Below are 17,958 nucleotides of genomic sequence, written 5' to 3'. Positions count from 1 at the left end.
TATAGGAGAGTGAAACAGTAGAGTATTTTCCAACACTTTCTGTTTAGAGAAACATTTTTGGCTGGCAAAGGGAGGAGGATCTTTTACAGACGCTGTTAATTCTATTTCTGTCTCTTTTGACCTACACTGGTCTTCTGGCATGGCAGGAATCTCATCTTCTTTAGTTTCCTGATGGCTGAGGGCACTGACTCCTATAGTAGGGTAGGTGATAGAGGGGCAAATAGCAGAAGCCTTTTCATTCTTAGCAGTTTGTGTTGTACTTTTGTTCGTAGAGCTAGAGAACATGCTATCTTTAGGTGATGTGGGTTTCTGGTTTGGGTCTAAGGGTAAAGTAACCTTACAGTCAACAAGGAATACCTCTTCCATCGAAAGTGGAATGTTGCCCATCTTAGGAGCTGGATTTGTAGAAGTTTCAGCCATACCTACTTTGTCTGGAGCTATCTTAGGCATTTCATTAACTTTCCTTTGTAACTGTCCTTTCTGTTGTTTGTGTTCTGATATCCCACTTTCACCAAATTGAATGCTATTTTCTGAATCCTTTATTTTTATCCCTGGGACATTATTGTCAGAAAGCTGAATGATGCATTTGGTATTTGTTGCCCAACTGCAAGGATGATTAATTTCAATAGCAGCATAAAATTTAGGTATAGGGACAGTTGTACAAACCAAAAGTTGTGGCTTATTGCTGTTGATATTTGTTGCTACTCTCAAATTATCCTTTAGTATTTTAGTTTCTGCTTTGCAAATAGCTTTTTTCTGCAGAGGCTTTTTGTCCTTTTTTGTCTTTTCTTTCCCTCTTGCATGGGGGGGAGCTATTCTCACATCAATAGCTGAACAAATATTACTGGTTTGCTCAAACTTTTCTTTCATTTTGGAGAAGACTGAGTTTTTATTGATTATTTTGGGTAGGATCTTTTTCAGATCCGGCTGCTTCTCCTTAGCTTCTTTTTCCTCAGCAGCTATAAATTTCTTCAGAACATTTTTTACAGTATTTTTCCCACATACGCTATTCCATTTAGTTTTTTCTTGGCTTATTGTCTTTGGACTTTCTTCACTGGTTAACGAATTTCTGTCAAACTTGCTTACAATGGAATTTAGCCCATTTTTAGGGGCAGAATGCTTTTCTTTAATAATCAACCTGCCTACCTCTCTTGGCTTCTTTCGTAAGTGCTCACGATGGTTGTTCATGAATCTTGACTGCAGAAGTTGAAATTTTGTAGGACGAATACCATTGTTCGTGCTTTGGCATTTAGGCTTTGAGCTCATATTTTTTTCTATGCTTTCTAGCCACTTGACTTTTTTGTTTTCAGCTGGAAGCCTGTTAGATACGAGGTCTGTGAGGTAAATCAAAAGGCTGCTGAGAACAGCAAAAGCACCTAATTTGCTTGACATCTTATTGAGTTTCTTCTTCAGTGCCATGGGATCAATCTGCACCATATCGCTGCTCACCTTCATAACTTTGCTTTTGCTGCACAGAAGAAAATCAATGCTTTGGGAAGAGGAACCATAAATATGCATTATACATTACATTGTATACTAAAATTGCTCTTAAAGCTGCAAACATTGTACATCTAATGTACACATTTATATAAAATACATAACCTTAGTCAAGATAATCATCAACCTGTTATTATGGATACCTATCTATGACTGGCCATTGTCAACTACTGTATTATCTGATATAAGCAGTAATATGTTTCATTAACTTTGAAAAAGATTGCATACCTTCAGCCAACAGCTAAATAAAGGATACCAAAAAAAGTATTGCTAATAGTACTGGATGTTGTACATTTTTAAGGAACTAAAAAGACAATGCTGGAAAGTTTGCTCAATTTTTATAAAAATCTATTTCTGCAGTGTTTCATGTCCCACAAAGTATAAATATAGGAAACTACAGTTTTGATAAATTTAGGTCCAAAGCCTACTAAGTTAAATTAAAAGACAATTTACAATTTTGTGGAAAATGTACTCTTAAAATCTCTTTTCTGAAGGCATTACCTCCACTTGGAAACCATTTCTGGACTTTGTGCTTGAGGTAAAAAAAAATGAAACTTTGATTTTGGGTTTTGTGATTAGATAGGTTTGTTATTATAGAAACAGCTAGTGTATAGTATCATGCAAAAGTAAAAAGTTAACACTATTACCTTATTCTATTATGCTAAAAAGAGTTGGAAATCAATGCTTTTTTAATTTCCTTTTTACCCTACACTTTTCCCTCTTTCCTTTTACCTTCCCTACCTTCCCATTATTTTCATTTCTCTTTGTATTTTATATTTTGATAAACTAATAAAAATTTAAAAGTATTACCCCTATAAAATTACAATGGCAAAGATAAAAGCTTTATGTATACAAAGATATTCAGGATAATATTAACTGGCTTCTGTATCGTTTCAGTCACTGACATGGTTGTAAGAATACTTTTGTTGGAAGAATTTTGAAGAACTCAATGTGAAAGCCACAGAACGACATCAATGGCAATAGACTATTGCTTGGAAGTGGGTGATAGGAACCCCAGTGGTTTCAGCTTTCTAGCACCTTGAAAATCTTAGCTAGTTAATTCATCAAATAATAAAATAGTACGTGAATGAGATTCATCTTACAGATCAAAATAGGATTATGTTTTTATACCTCTTCATATATAAGCAGAAGCAGGACAACAATTGTTTTCAGATGAAATCTGATGAGGTCAAGGGCAAAGGAAATTATTGATTCCAATAACACAGGATTTCATCCTTAATACCACATAACAAGAAAGTGGCCAGCCCATGTAACACATGTCTGATTCCAAGAAGCAACATGAACTGATGCTCATATTAATTCTGCCATCCAGATCATTGTAAAGCCAGGTAACTATTTATTCCTTGCTCAATAAGAATCACATAATGACAAAAATACTACTAGCATTTATGTCCTGCAAACAGAAGGACCAGGGCCAGATTTGGGGGAGGAAGGCACAAACTGTTTTAACATTTGTTGTAATTGCAGTTTCTCATAATCTGAAATTTATAACTTCATGCTGAATAAATATTCTTCCTCTTTCTGAAAATTAAAATGACAGAATCCAGTATGCGGTGTTTCACTTATGGATAATGCTGCACATAGGAACATTTGACTGAAACAGTATTATCATCACAGGCTCCCTTTATATAAACCTTTACCATATTCAACAAAGACAGCACAGAAGAAAAAAAATGTGCACTGACCATCACTGAATGAAATAAGCAATTCAAAGCCAGTATTTGGTCAAATCATTATATCTTCCTGAAGGGCAAGTTTCTCTCCTACTCATCATCCCCCCCACATACACATAACATTACATCTGTGACAACACTTTTATTAAAAGCAAGTTCTGCTGGGTCCTCTCCATGATAAATACATGACAGAGGGAAGTGTTGCTTTGAGGATTGTGGCACACATTTACTGAGCCAGATCTCAGCATCAGAACCCTGCCTGTCACTGGGTTCTCTTTCCATTATGAAAACATAAGCTCAAGATGATTAAACATTTCAGATGCTTTTAAACTTTGCTTTTAACAAATGGGAATTTGTCACGACCAAAACATTTCAGTTGCAACTAGGACTGTGATGCATTTATAATACATAGATTGACTATTCCACTAGTTAACAAACAAACAAAAAGTTTTGTAGCTGATGCTGGTTTTGCAACTGTACTCATTCAGTCTAAATATTCAGAGCCAAATCCATACAGTTCACTTCTACATTATCTCTGTAATGTGGGAAAGCATTCTGCGGTATTATGGGTAAAGCAAAAACACTGCATTAATGTTAATTGTGTTGCTAATGTTTAAGGGCATAAAAAGCAGTTAAATTTTATGAGCTTGTTATGCAAGATAATTGCATTTTTATTATTTATTAATATTATATATTACCTTGGACAGTTGTGTTTTGCCAGGTGATCTATATCAAGCAGGAAATAAATAATAATAATTATTTCAGCTCCCAGGAAATATTATGAACTTATGAAAGTTTGGTAATAGTTCTTCCTCTGCAGCAACCCCTAGGAACCCATGACCAGGAAGTGGGTTAAGCAGGCAGCATGGTGGCTTGTTCCTACAACATATTGACCTGCGTGTTAAAGTATGGGATTCTTCCAAAACATAGGAAATGTGGTATATAATAACCAACTGTAGGAACTATGCATCATGACGGTAGAAAGCAATATATGATGCAATCCATAGAACCACTATAATTTATTTTTTAATGTACAAATACATTAATAGAGTGACATATACAATCCTTCACTCTAACCCCTTTAGTAAAGAAGCAAGATACTTCTAACAGAAACTTCAGAAGGATGTAGGACAAGGATAGGCAATCTCCTCCCTTCCAGATATTGTATATTTCACTGTTTCTCAACCTTGGCTACTCTAAGCTGTGTGGACTTCTACTCCCAGAATTCCCCAGCCAGCAAGCTGGTCAAGATTGAGAAACACTGGACTATATTTCAATACCCTTCAGTCAACCAGCATCATCAGTAGGAAAGGGGTTGTGAGAACTAAAATTCAAAGTACTTTGTACGTACATATTTCCCTAATTCAGAGATTGATTCACAAATACTTTCACCTTCCTCTTACAGTGGAGGTGTTAAAGAATCAGGAAATGTAGCATATCTAAGCTAAAACTCATGTTTTTGTTACCGTTAATGACATAGCAAATTAGAATAATCTTTTATTTAGCCAGTGCTAAATTAGTGCCTGGCCAACACATAAGTGCATAGTTTTATTTCAATGACTATTTTCTTCATCTGAGCAGTTTTCAACCACTAAGAATAGCTGTACATTTTACCGTATTTTCCGGCGTGTAAGATGACTTTTTAACCCATGAAAATCATCTCAAAAGTTGGGGGGGTTGTCTTATACGCCCAGTCGTCTTATACGCCGGAAAATAGTACATAAATCAATCGAGCGCCCCCGTTCTTGCAAAGCAACTTCAAGCCTCCTTAGTCCAGTCCCCCCTCCAACGTGACTCTCCCTTCCCACCCCCAAGAGCCTCTCAGCCCCTTCCCCTCCCCCTTGCAAACGCCAGACCCCAGGAGCTCTTGCATCTATTCCAAAGGGTGGGTGGAAGGAAAAGCCCCTTTCGGCTCCGGCTTGGCTGCAAGTCAGCGAGCCTGGGAAGGCACACCCTCCCCTCTCACTGTGGAGGAAGCAGGGCAAGCTGGCGTCTGGCGGGAGCTGGCAGGGCAGTCCTGCGCATGCACGCGCTCCCCGGCTCCTAAGGAGTCCTCGGGGAGCCATGGCAGGCGCCTCACGCTCTTCCCTCTTGAGGCGGCATCGGCGGAGCTGTCCGGCATCGGGCGGGAGCCGGCAGGGCAGTCCTGCACATGCACGCACTCCCCGGCTGATAAGGAGTGCTCCTTTCCGGGCTCGCTGATTTTCCGGCGTATAAGACGAAAAATCTTGAAAATCATCTCAAAAGTTGGGGGGTCGTCTTATACGCCCAGTCGTCTTATACACCGGAAAATACAGTATATGCCTGGATATGCATTCTTTGAAAAGTACAGGAAGGTATACTATAGAGCAGGAATTAGGAATGGCTGTTTTAGGGCAGTGCATTAGTTATTTTAGTTAGTCAGTAAAGGACTATGTAAACCAGTCCTAAATTAATGGATGAAAGACCAGCGGTATTTATGTAATGGGAGGAGTCCAAATTTGCCTGATGGGAATAAGATCGTGATTAAAAATCCCACCCTTTTCTGCATGTGACATTGATGCATATACAAAAGCAGTTAGGCTTCAATCATGCAGATTTTGACACAGATGCCAAGAGAAAAACCAGGCCTTATTGGTATCTCTACCTAAGTCCTTTGTCTCCTAGACTTTATCATCTTTCACCATAGCATGAACAGGAAGAAAGATGTTTAAAGGGAAAGAAAAACAAGGGTGAATAGAATTGGGAAAAGATGGGGGGAAAAGTCCAGCCCATTGATTCAGAATTGTTGGAGTAGAATTGATCATTCTTCCTATAGTCACAATTAGTCATACTTAAGTCCTATGGAAATGAGTGAAAATTAAGTAAGCTTTTATTATTAATTTTATTGAGACCCAGGTGTTCTGCTATTGTAATCCTGTGTTTATCTACTTGGATATAAATCATGGCAAATTCAATTTATTCCCAGGTAAATATGCATGAGCCTGAATCCTGACTCAATATGTAAGTGGAAGGAATCAAAACAGAAGAAATGTCTGCCTACAAATAAATCACTTTAACCTTGACCTCTAGTGACAACTGCAAGCAAAAATTCCAGTGACAACATACAGGAACATGCAATAAGCACAGTGCGAAAATAAAGAACAATGCTTATGAAGAGGCATAACATTCATTTATTTACAAGAATTTTAGCTACCTGAAGAATTACAAATTTTGTCTTTTTTAAAAAAAAAACATTGAAAAATCTGAAAGGCTAAACTAGGAACCATTGTACTTTTGTGGATTTTTTTTTACATTTATTTGAAAGATTTGGATAACTATTTTCTGCCTTTTCTTGGATCACTTCCTGGTGTTAGCTGTCCCTCTAGCTCTCGCTCTTTAAAAGAATGGCACTGCAAGTCTGACACAGAAGTCAAATTAAAAGGAAGTGACAGGAGTGCAGATTAAGAATTTCAGGGAAAATGAGTGCATGAAAAAGTAACAATGCTCTTTTAGAGGGGTGATGAAAGCAATCTCTAGTGTGCAGATAGCATTATATTTTTATATGCAATGATAGCATAAGTGAAAATGAGCATATAGATGACAGGGTGACATTAATTAACAAAGTGAGGCAGAAATTCATGTCATATAAATTTTTTTTAGAAGAGTTACTATTTAAAATGGATGCCAAGATTCTACCTTTGGAGAAGCATAGATAATTTTTAAAGGTATTCTAAAACGCTGACTGCCAACTGTGCTTAAATGCTTCAGGGCAACGATCCTAATATCCTGGGGGAAGATGAGCATATCGTTATTACTGAGTAGTATAATCTTAAACAAAAGGGGGCATCTGGTCTTTTCTTGTTTACCTCCTGCAAATGTGTTTTCAAAAGTGGTTACCAGTTTATTATAAAATAAAAAATTAAAAGTATCTTTACTTTTCTTCTGAAGATCGTTGGAAAATACTTTCCCCCAAGCTTTCGAGCCTCTCCCTTTGCTCAAGTTCCTGGTATAAGCCTTTAGGAACCTTGTTGAGGCCATAGAGCAGCCCATATAAGCAGCCAGCGATTGATCCCGTAGCTGCACTCTCGCCTAAAAATCAAAAGCACAAATGAACAGTTAGCTCCATTAAGGGACTTTAACCATGAGCGAAAGATTAGGCAATTACCAAACAATGATCAAGATTGTATTTCTGACAGGTTTCTGGGCCTCATTGTGAACTGAATCTCTAAAATTTCCCCAGCATCTTCATCCTCAATTTCAATCAGCACGAACTGTGAAAAAAATCAAAACCCAGCACATCACAGAAGTAAGATGACGACACTGTGCCCCACTGCTGTAATGTTTTATGTGAATCAATGCATTTATTAATCAGCTTTGGATTTATAAAAAATGATGATTTCATCCAAAATTAGAATTCTTTCATTCTCTTCATGTACAATCCCCTCAATCAGCTGCATAGAAAACCAGCAGATATTCTGTGTTACTACCACAAACTATTCCTGATTAATATCAGCTGACATTTCAACTGATAATGGTTTGCTTTCTTATCATTCTTATACCAAAATAGCATAGTGAAGAAAAGTATTATATCACCCTAAGTTATTAGGTAGGAAGTACCCTAAGATGCTTATAGACTTGAACTTAAATACAAGGTAATCTCTAAACGGCTGTCACTATTACATTCTTTAAATAAGATTATCCTGCTATCTGTAATGGAACGCGAGTCCTGCAGTGAAAATATTGACAATGGTTGAACAATAGAACTTTCAATGAGATACTGGCCAGACTGGCAGGAATTACAGTATATGACTTATAGACCAAGACATATTGACAACTTTTGGTTGAGGAAAGCTGCTGTTGCTTTTTAATTTCTATAAGGATTGAATTATAGAAGAAATACAAAAAGTAGTTTACTCACCACCATGGAACATTGCCCTGTTACAAAGCTCTGTCCAGTCACCACCACATCCTAAGAGAGCATCATATGCAATCATGGGAGCATCATGACCTCTCCTTCCACCACGACCTTCAGAACTCCATCTCCGGTATGTCTAAATGGATAATTAACAACTGACTGTGTCAATTTGACAAAATGCAAACCAGAACATGCAGATATAAATCTCTCAGTTTGCATGTTTTAAAAATATAGATTGATAAAGAAACATTAAATTACAGTTTATGTTTTCAAGTTTCTTGATTTATTTGCTTTTAATGCTTTGAGTAATATCTACCCATTGATCACTGGTTCACTATATACCACAGGTCTGCAACCTGTGGCTCCAGAGCCGCATGCGGCTCTTTCAGCCGTCTCCTGCAGCTCCCAGTCCTCTGCCATGTGCAGTCCAAAAAAAAAAAGGTGGACTAAAAAAGTTCAATCAATCAATTCAAATATGCAGGGTAGGTGCATATCTCGCCTTGGCTCCACTCTTCAAACCCTGTTCTGCGCATGCACGCATGTACGCACATGTGAACACATTTTTTGCAGCTCCCAGTTTTTCCTTTTGTGAGGGAACTGGTTCTGAGTGGCTCTTTCACTGTTTCAGGTTGCTGACCCCTGCTATATACCAACAGTCACTACTTTTTATCACTTGTCATTGTTTTTATTACTATTTCTCTTAAAAATGACCAAGTTAAACTTTATTCTATAAAACCTGACTTTTTGAGACACAACCTCTGTCATTTGGTTTCATAATTACAGTATAACATTCATTTTTAGTAAGAAAAGTATCATATCTATTCCTCCCCTCCCCAGACACACAGAGTTTAAACAGTTGTTTGTTGAAGAACGTACCTTTTCTCTTTCTTCAGCATCATAATTGTCAGGAAAATGAGGTTTATTCTGGTTTTCTTCATTGATCTCTCTCTCCTCCAAATAAAATTGCCATTTTGCTTCAAAGTAAAACCAGTGTTCCTGATATTCTGAATGGAAAATAAATGTGCAATTATAATATATTTAATCTTGAAAAATTATTCCAGTCAAGAATAGTCAAATAATGCTGTTATAATACTTTGTCATTAATAACAACCAATATTGTACGGTAGAGAATTGGTTTGGAAGATTTTTATTTCCATAAAGACAGAGAATTAGAATCAGCTAACACAAAACAGAGACCCTATTTAGTGTTGTGGTTAAGGCATGAGACTAGAAACCAGGAGACTGTGAGTTCTAGATCCACTTTTGCCACAAAGCCAACTGCATAACTTTCGGTTAGTCACTTCTTTCAACTCTAGGAAGGATGAATAGCAAACCACTTCTGAAAAACCCTTTCGAAGAAAACTACAGGAGCTTGTTTAGGCAGCGTCTGAGAATTAGACATGATTGAACTGAAGAAATAAACACAAAATATGAAATAAGCAGGGTAGATCTGTCCATCTCCTTCTGCACTTTGAGTTTATGTGTGAATTTAGACTTGAGCCTGGAAATCTTTTAAGATGTTTTCTTACTGCTTAATGCATTTATGGAAGCCAAGTTTTGTTAGCAATCTGGCTGTAATAGGATTTATACTAATTTCATTTTTAGGCCATTTTCAAGGGCTTTCTTTAACACAGTATGCCGTAGTAACATAGCCAACTAAATAACTAAATATAGTAACATAGTCATTGAAGGTAACGAAAGCCCAATCAGCTTTTGATACACAATCTGAACCCTGTAATATTTTTTGTTAATATAATGAGTATCACATTTAAGCTGTATACTTGAATATTATGCAAGTGTTATATGAATCTGGGTGAAAGATACAAAAATTTTTTTTAGGGAAATTCATCTTTGACTTTTTCTCTTAAGAAATATTCTTAAAATGTGCCCTGCTATTCTGCCTTAAATGTATTTCCTGACACCATGATATTGTGTTAGAAATATGTCTAAACATATTTTATGTTAGAGCTCTTTCTGTTTAGGAAATTATCTTTGATTTCAGGGGGAAAAGTAATTAGTGAAGTAGCTGCGGTATAAGCTATCTAAATTGTATTTATTTTCTTCATTATATTTAGGTTAGTGCTACCATGTATCATTTAGAGCTGTTGAGTAGGAAAGAATGAAAGAAAGAAACTTTTATCATTGTTTAGCCAGCCAAATATGTTGGAAAAACAGGGTTCGGTTGTGATTCAAGCAGGGATCTATTTTTTCAACCTCTCTCCATGCTTTCTAAAATAGCACTGTTTTCCACAATGACGGGGTTACAAGCACATGCTTCAAAAGGTTTGCATGTTTAGCTTAGAGATGACATTGCCCTGAGCAAATGCCAGCGTCCTCCTGTGAGAGACAGACCTATAAGTGTTAATCCTGCACCTGCTCTACTCTTGAGAAACAACAACAGTTTGAATAAAAGTGGAAGAACTTCCATTAAAAAAAATGGAGGGCCTGTTAAAAGCACATTGTTTATGCATATGTATCAGTATCACTGATCTATTATGTGTTGTTATTTTTAAATTAATATTTCATTACATTTCTTACCCAACTTCTTATCTCACAATATCATTTAAATTTAAATTCAGACTCAAAATGGCAAGTGAAATTAATTACTAGAAAGGGTAGCAGTAGCAATAGCAATAGCAGTTAGACTTATATACCGCTTCATAATGCTTTATAGTCCACTCTAAGCAGTTAACAGAGTCAGCATATTGTCCCCAACAATCTGGGTCCCCATTTACCAACCTTGGAAGGATGGAAGGCTGAGTCAAACTTGGGCTGGTGAGCATCGAACCCCTGGCAGTTGGCATAATTAGCCTGCAATACTTCATTCTAAGCACTACGCCACCATGGGAAACTAAACAAAGTTACTGAGAATTTTAAAAACTGATTTTTTTAACCTTTTATGAATTTGAAATGCCCAATTAATCAGTTTTACCTGCCATGTGCCTGATGGTCTTTTTGCAATATTCTTCGGCCATTGGAACGACTTTCATCATCTCTCTTCCCCATTGGACCAGTGGCTTTCCTTGGATTGCATACGAAACAAACAGAGCTGCACAGAGGGATCCTAGGAAGCCTGAAATTAGCATATAAAGATGAATGTGTGTATGGTTAAAAAAAAGCTAATACATTTTAAAAAAAAAGAGTTTGTGGACAGAACCATATCTATGTGTGCGTAAGAAAATAAATGTTTTAGGAGGGATCATTTTGTGAGACTGAAGTAGCTATTTAAAGGTTAAAATTTCATCTGCTTTATTTTATGGATCAGACAAATAACATAGTTTCAACACCTTTTTGAAAAATTGAAGAAGCAATCGTGACATAAGTTATCTGAATCCAAATAATGCTTCCTTTACTTAGTATTTAGGAGTTGTTGCTTTATAAAGCACCTGTACTTTTAATGATCCACTTTGAAATACAACAACAACAACAACTGCTAAGCTTGTAAGCCGCCCTGAGTCTTCGGAGAAGGGCGGGATATAAATGGAATTAAAAACAACAACAACAACAACAACAACAACAACAACAACAATAATAATAATAATAATAATAATAATAAAGTTGGAAGGGACCTTGGAGGTCATCTAGTCCAACCCCCTGCTCAGGCAGTAAACCTTATACCATTTCAGGCAAATGGCTGTCCAGTCTCTTCTTAAAAACCTCCAGTGTTGGAGCATTCACCACCTCTGGAGGCAGGTTGTTCCACTGGTTAATTGTTCTAACTGTCAGGAAGTTTCTCCTTAGTTCTAGGTTGCTTCTCTCCTTGACTAGTTTCCATCCGTTGCTTCTTGTCCTGCTTTCAGGTGCTTTGGAGAATAGCTTGACTCCCTCTTCTTTGTGGTAGCCCCTGAGATATTGGAACACTGCTATCATGTCACCCCTCACCCTTCTCTTCATTAAACTACACATACCCAATTCCAGCAACCATTCCCTATATGTTTTAGCCTCCAGCCCCCTAATCATCTTTGTTGCTCTTCTCTGTACCCTTTCTAGAGTCTCGACATCTTTTTTACATCGTGGTGACCAAAACTGGATGCAGTATTCCAGGTGTGGCCTTACCAAAGCATTTTAAAGTGGTATTAGTACTTCACTTGATCTTGATTCTATCCCTCTGTTAATGCAGCCTATCCCTCTGTTAATGCAGCCTACTAACAACCTCTGTCTTTTTATATACAGTGTTGTGATTCAGGGTCAGCCTGTGGGTTTGGCAGTTGGGTCGGACGACTCAGAGGAGGAGGAGGGGGGGTGTTGAAGACCTTGCTGAGGGGGTTGAAGATCTTGCTGATGAGAGCCCTCAGCCAGGCCCCTCCCACTTGGTCACCACGGAGACCCAGCTGTGTGAGCCTGACAGCGTGGATGAAGATGACCCACAGCTGGCCCTGTTCAAGGATGCCCGACGCAGGAGGCAGTCAATTAGGAGTAAACAGAGGAAGGCAATGGGGCTTCTCGGAAGGAGGCAGAGAGAAGCCACGCCCTGAACTCTATATAAGGGGAATGTGGGGGAAGGGCTGGTTTGCTGAAAGCAACCGCTTGGATAGTTCATGTTTCTTAAAGCTCCTGTTTCTTGGTTTGTCTTGTTCCGTTTGTTTTTGTGGTAATAAATTTGGCAGGCGTAATTCCAGCCTCTTGCCTTCTTGTAAAAGGGGTTGTCCCTGCCTTTTCTGCAGGGCCGGTAGCAGGCTGGTACAGAACATACAGATATTTCTTCTAACCAGCAGCCCAATAACAGTTATTTAAAGAACAAAATAAAAGATTATGCTATATTTAACAGTGTTTAGTTTGACCACGTGGGGCTACTTAAAATTTTTAAATGCTTTATAAACATCCCCAAATGGCCAAAGTATAATGCTAATGGTAGCATAATAAAAACATGTGCTGTGAGGCTTCAAGCTCTATATTTCCTTAAACTTTTTTTAAGAAAGAAAAATTAATTTAAAACTGGCCCTGTGTCAAAGATGTTCATAATGCCTTTTGTACCACTGCCAGCATGTAATCATAACTTCGGAACATTTCAGAGAATAGCTATGACCTGCTACTTGTATCTGCCTTTAGGAGGTAGCTGGCTGGCATGTTTTCATGGTAACATTCCAGGATGGTGACTTATTTTATTTCTATATGCAGTTCTGATCTCAATGATTGTGACATGAGAATGGGATGCAGAAATTCAAAATAAACTTTTAATGATTCTCAGCACAACTTAAAAGATGAATTAATATCCCATTGCATGTCAATGCTTGGAGAGGAGTCTGATTTGAATTTTAGTTTACAGTTACTGGGGGCAATAATTGATTAATTCATTTACTGATTTCTCACATTTTTAGGGCAACTGCTCTTGTACTGAATGCACATATTGGTTTCTAGAAAATATGATATATCTATTTTAAGTGCATTAGGGCTGATTTTCATCTGACATTTAGTAGGAAGTCAGAGAAAAAGAAAGTTTGCCATTAATGCATGCTCAGATTATAGTGTGTCACTGTTTATGCATCTTTCCCTAACCAGGATTTTTCCAGATGTGTTAAATTCCCTAGTAAGCATACTTGTAGGTTTACTATTGGTTCCTGGTGGCTGCTTCTCCTGCTGCCCATCCACCCTACTTACTTTAGTTCCTTTTGGGGCAATTGCCCCATTGACTCTATTCCTCTTTAGGTTATACCTATGATCCCCATCTTTTTTTTCATAGCTCCTTCCCATTGCTCCCTGAACTACAACTGGGAAAACATATGTTAATTCAGAATGTGAACCTGTCATATTGCAATCAAATCACACTTTGGAATCCTTGGCCCTAGGATTCCACTTGGAACATAAAATATAGCTTCTAAATCTAGGCACATGTATTTGGAAGTGAGTCCTTACAACAGATTGAACTTCTTAATGACTAAATAAAATAGGGTTACTGGCAAACATTTGTGCATTCCTGCATTAACTTATCTAACCTTTTACATTTTGTTTTTAATATTAGAATCTTACATGTTATTATCTCAGCTCTTCCAGAAAACATCAAGCAACTTTCTTGCAAATTCTTCCTATAATTATTTTCTTCTCATATTTGTGTGCATGTGTAAGTATCAGTTAGCTTGCAACATACTCTAGACAAGAAACACAACCAGGAGTACTAGCTGTATATTTTCTGATGGGTAGGGACAGATAAATGATCCTTTCCACACCCAATCCCACCCGTCTACTTCAGTGTTTGTCTTCATATGATTAGTGCAGTTCTAAGCTTAAGGGAGCTAGTATATTAGAACGTATGTTCAGTATAATAGATCATATGCCTTTAATTATACAGATATCAAATAAAACTTATGGTACCCATCAGCCAGGATATGTATTACTACACTCAGTCATTTGCTAATGACAGTGTTTTATACAGGATGACCAAGCACATTCTCCTGGATATTACCTGTAGGATGATTATGAGTCATTCGTCCAACTTCAATGCTCACTTCAATGAGAGTTTCCAGCCTTTCCGGCTTCCAGTATTTCATCCCTAAACACATGGCTTTTGTAGCTGCACCAAACCCTGAGCCTACATGATAAACAACAACATGTACATTAATAAAGTACATCCCACTGTTTTAAAATGGTTGCACAAACAATTTAATTAAATACAAAGAAATCCATAGAAATAGCATAATATAAATACTGTAGCATATAAATGTAATAAATATTAATAATAATTCACCATCAGTCAATTGCAAAAGGCAGCTTTAGTTGAAACAGCATATATCTTGCAACAATACCTTTAACACCATCACACAACAAGATCTTTTTATCTCATGTCCTTGGGAAGGAGGCTATAGGTGGATAAGAATGCCAAATCCAATTTAAACATCTAGCTGACCCTGTGATGAACCATAATAATACAGACTTTAAAAAACCAAGATAAACCAGGAGCAGGTTTTTAGAGAAATTAATAATTTGGAATGCACACAAGAGTTTTGAAGAAAATTTTTGATATTTTCTTTTTTATTGGATTTGATAAAGTCAATAAAATAAAATTTTAAAAAGGCTCTGGGCAGCTTACAATATAATCAATGCTTAAGTTAAGAATAACACAAAAAACAACAACAGAAGACTCCTCATCATGCAAGAGTCATCAGAGGGTCCACAGACACCCTAATCCCAAGCATAAGCTTTACACACTCCCTCCTCCCCTCCTCCGACCCCCTCCCACACAAATTTTCTTCCTAAAATTACATTTCCACAGATGAGGGTAATGTATTAGAAAAATCACAATAAGGCTGAATTTTTCCCTCGTGAAAAAGATTTTTGACACGTTTGGGTGTGTGCGGGTGTGGGTGTGTAAAGCTTGTGCCTGGGATTAAGGGGTCTGTGGAACCTCTGATGACTCTTGGAGTGTTGTATTAATTTTTCACGCCAAGTAATTTCTCCTTACTTCTAAATACTATTGATCGAACAAAGGTGCATTTTAGTTCTGTAATGTTTAGTAACAACAAACTTTTGACCATTAATTTGGTGTATTTCTATACAGGTAGTACTTGGCATACAGTTTATTTAGTGACTGTTCAAAGTTACAACAGCCCTGAAAAAAGTGATTTACAACCGTTTTTCACACAACCATTGCAGCATCCTCATGGTCACATGATCAAAATTCAGGAGCTTGGCAACTGACTCATATTTATGAGAGGTGCATTATTCTGGGATCATGTGATTACTTTTTGCAACCTTCTGGCCAGCAAAGTCAATGTGGAAGCCAGATTCATTTAACAACTGTGTCACCAATTTAACAAGTACAGTGATTCATTTAACAACTGTGGCAAACAAGGTCGTAAAATGGGGCAAAATTCACTTAACAAATGTCTTCTTAGCAACAGAAAGAGAGCTTAATTGTGGTTATAAGTTGAGGAATACCTTTGTCTCTTTGAAACCTAGACACCCTACCAGTACTATATATATTAATCCCAAGGTTTTGATTTCTGGGCCTCTTCCTTCACCTTTTCAAGTGATCAACAGCGCATGATTTGTTTCTTAGCCTTGAGCATTTCTGGTGCCTATCGCTTGTTTACAAAATGTCTTTCTCTATCACAGGAATCAAAAACTCCAGCTTCATCAGCTCCAAACCCCAGACACTTAATACCGTAAATCACTGCACTATATTAAATGATATTAGGAATATTGTATATTCAGTCTTATTGTTCAAAGACTAATTGGGAATTTTCCAAGTTACATAAAGTGGAAAAAAATAGCATGTTCCCATTAGGAGGTGTTACTTATTTTTTCACTCATGGTTTATAGTAATGGTATTTCTGACACCTTCTCAAGTGTCCTCTCAGAATAATAGAGTAGTATGAGACAGATTTTTCTACGTCATGACAATTTGCTACATTCCAGTTGGCTGAACCACAGAATGGATCAGATAGACACAGAGCATCAGTGGGAAACTATAGCCTAAGACTGGCCCAGTTTTATTTTATCATTTTTTTCTGGAGAGTGAGGAGGGGCAGCTGTTTTGATATTAGTGCTGTACTGCGATGGGACAAAAAAAATAGCCACAGTATGTTGCAATGTTTATGCCATGACACTGCCTTAGACGATGATGTTCCAATTGAGTGCCCTTATATCCCAATGAAACAGTGTCATATTAACCTATTGCTGGATCTGGAATCTGTATCATCCAGTGGAAGCTGGGCTTTTACCCATGAAATATGGCCCCTTAAATTTGACAACATTCAGAACATAGAACAGGTTCTGCAGTTTTCATATGTGTGAGTTAGGTCTGTACAATCTACACCGGGAGAAAAAGAAAGTGAAGTCATTGGAGAAATCAAACCGACAGTTGAAGTTTTGTCTTTAGCCCTTTAGCCCAGTTGGATTGTCTCAGTAATCTGATTTCAACAAATGAAACTGGCAAAATTGTCTAATAAATGCACAGCTCCAGATGAAACATGACCGATTGCTGGAAATGAATACAAATACAAAATTCGAGGACATAAATCTGGGATCAGAACGCATCATGCCAAGAACAAAGACTCTAGAAATAGATATTGAGCTATTTGTAAGCTGAGATAATTTACAAAAGGACACTCAGCTGAGCCCAAGGAATTCTTGGCATCTGACTATGCTTTTCCAGGCACATATAGAATTGGTGATCAGGGATACAAAAGACCATGATTCTTTCCCACATGTCAGAGGGGAGCATACAAGTTTCCTCCTTGTTATTGTAAAAAGAGAAAAAATATCACATATATTTTTACAGGATCAACCAATAAAACATTTTTTATGAAACACAAAAAAACCTAACTCTTTATGTATACCAAACCAAATAGGCTCTAAATTTGAGTGGTCCAAGAAGAAGTAAATTCTTTGACAGCGGTGTAGCCATTCCTAATCTGATATCCTCCAGAAATATGGGAGTTACAATGATATGTGTCTTTGGATGACACCATTTTGGTGAGTTTACTTTAGTAGTTTTCTGGGCTACAAGGCATGGAAAACTGTGCAATCTGCAATGATTTTTCACTGGTTAATTGACATAGCAGCCAAGTGCCAAGCATTTAGTATTTTAAAATGCACACACCAAACAAAAGCAATCCTGTTTATATTTACCTAAAGTTGGTTCAATATTGTGTATGGGGGTGCTTGTGTCTCTGTATGTACATACTGTAAATATCAATGTCTTCTGTGCAATCTGCCAGCAGCTGAATACATTAAAGTGCAGCCAAAATAGCAATAGCAGTAGCAATAGCACTTACACAGATATACCGCTTTATAGTGCTTTACAGCACTCCCTAAGAGGTTTACAAATGTCATCATTTTGCCCCCAAAAATCTGGGTTTTCATTTTATCGACCTCAGAAAGATAGAAGGCTGAGTCAACCGTGAGCCGGTCAGGATTGAACTTCTGGCTGTGGACAGAGTGAGCCTGCAATAC

The 17,958-nt window shown here is 37.4% G+C and overlaps 1 protein-coding gene across 1 annotated transcript in view; it reads right to left on the bottom strand.

Moving 5' to 3' along the window:
• Positions 1–17,958, bottom strand: part of ADPRHL1 (ADP-ribosylhydrolase like 1) — a 40,171-nt gene that overhangs the window by 15,238 nt on the left and 6,975 nt on the right. The window contains exons 3-8 of the mRNA XM_083361658.1: positions 14,468–14,593; positions 11,000–11,140; positions 8,944–9,071; positions 8,071–8,203; positions 7,088–7,241; positions 3,890–3,917 (exon numbers count right to left, since the gene is read on the bottom strand). Of these exons, the coding sequence (XP_083217784.1) occupies positions 3,890–3,917; positions 7,088–7,241; positions 8,071–8,203; positions 8,944–9,071; positions 11,000–11,140; positions 14,468–14,593 (710 nt within the window). The remainder of the gene's footprint in view (positions 1–3,889; positions 3,918–7,087; positions 7,242–8,070; positions 8,204–8,943; positions 9,072–10,999; positions 11,141–14,467; positions 14,594–17,958) is intronic.

Source organism: Vipera ursinii (assembly GCF_947247035.1).
Source record: "Vipera ursinii genome assembly, chromosome: 4".
NCBI classification, from domain to species: Eukaryota; Metazoa; Chordata; class Lepidosauria; order Squamata; family Viperidae; genus Vipera; species Vipera ursinii.
Note: the sequence above shows the minus strand (reverse complement) of the source record. Positions and strands in the feature narration are given on the sequence as shown.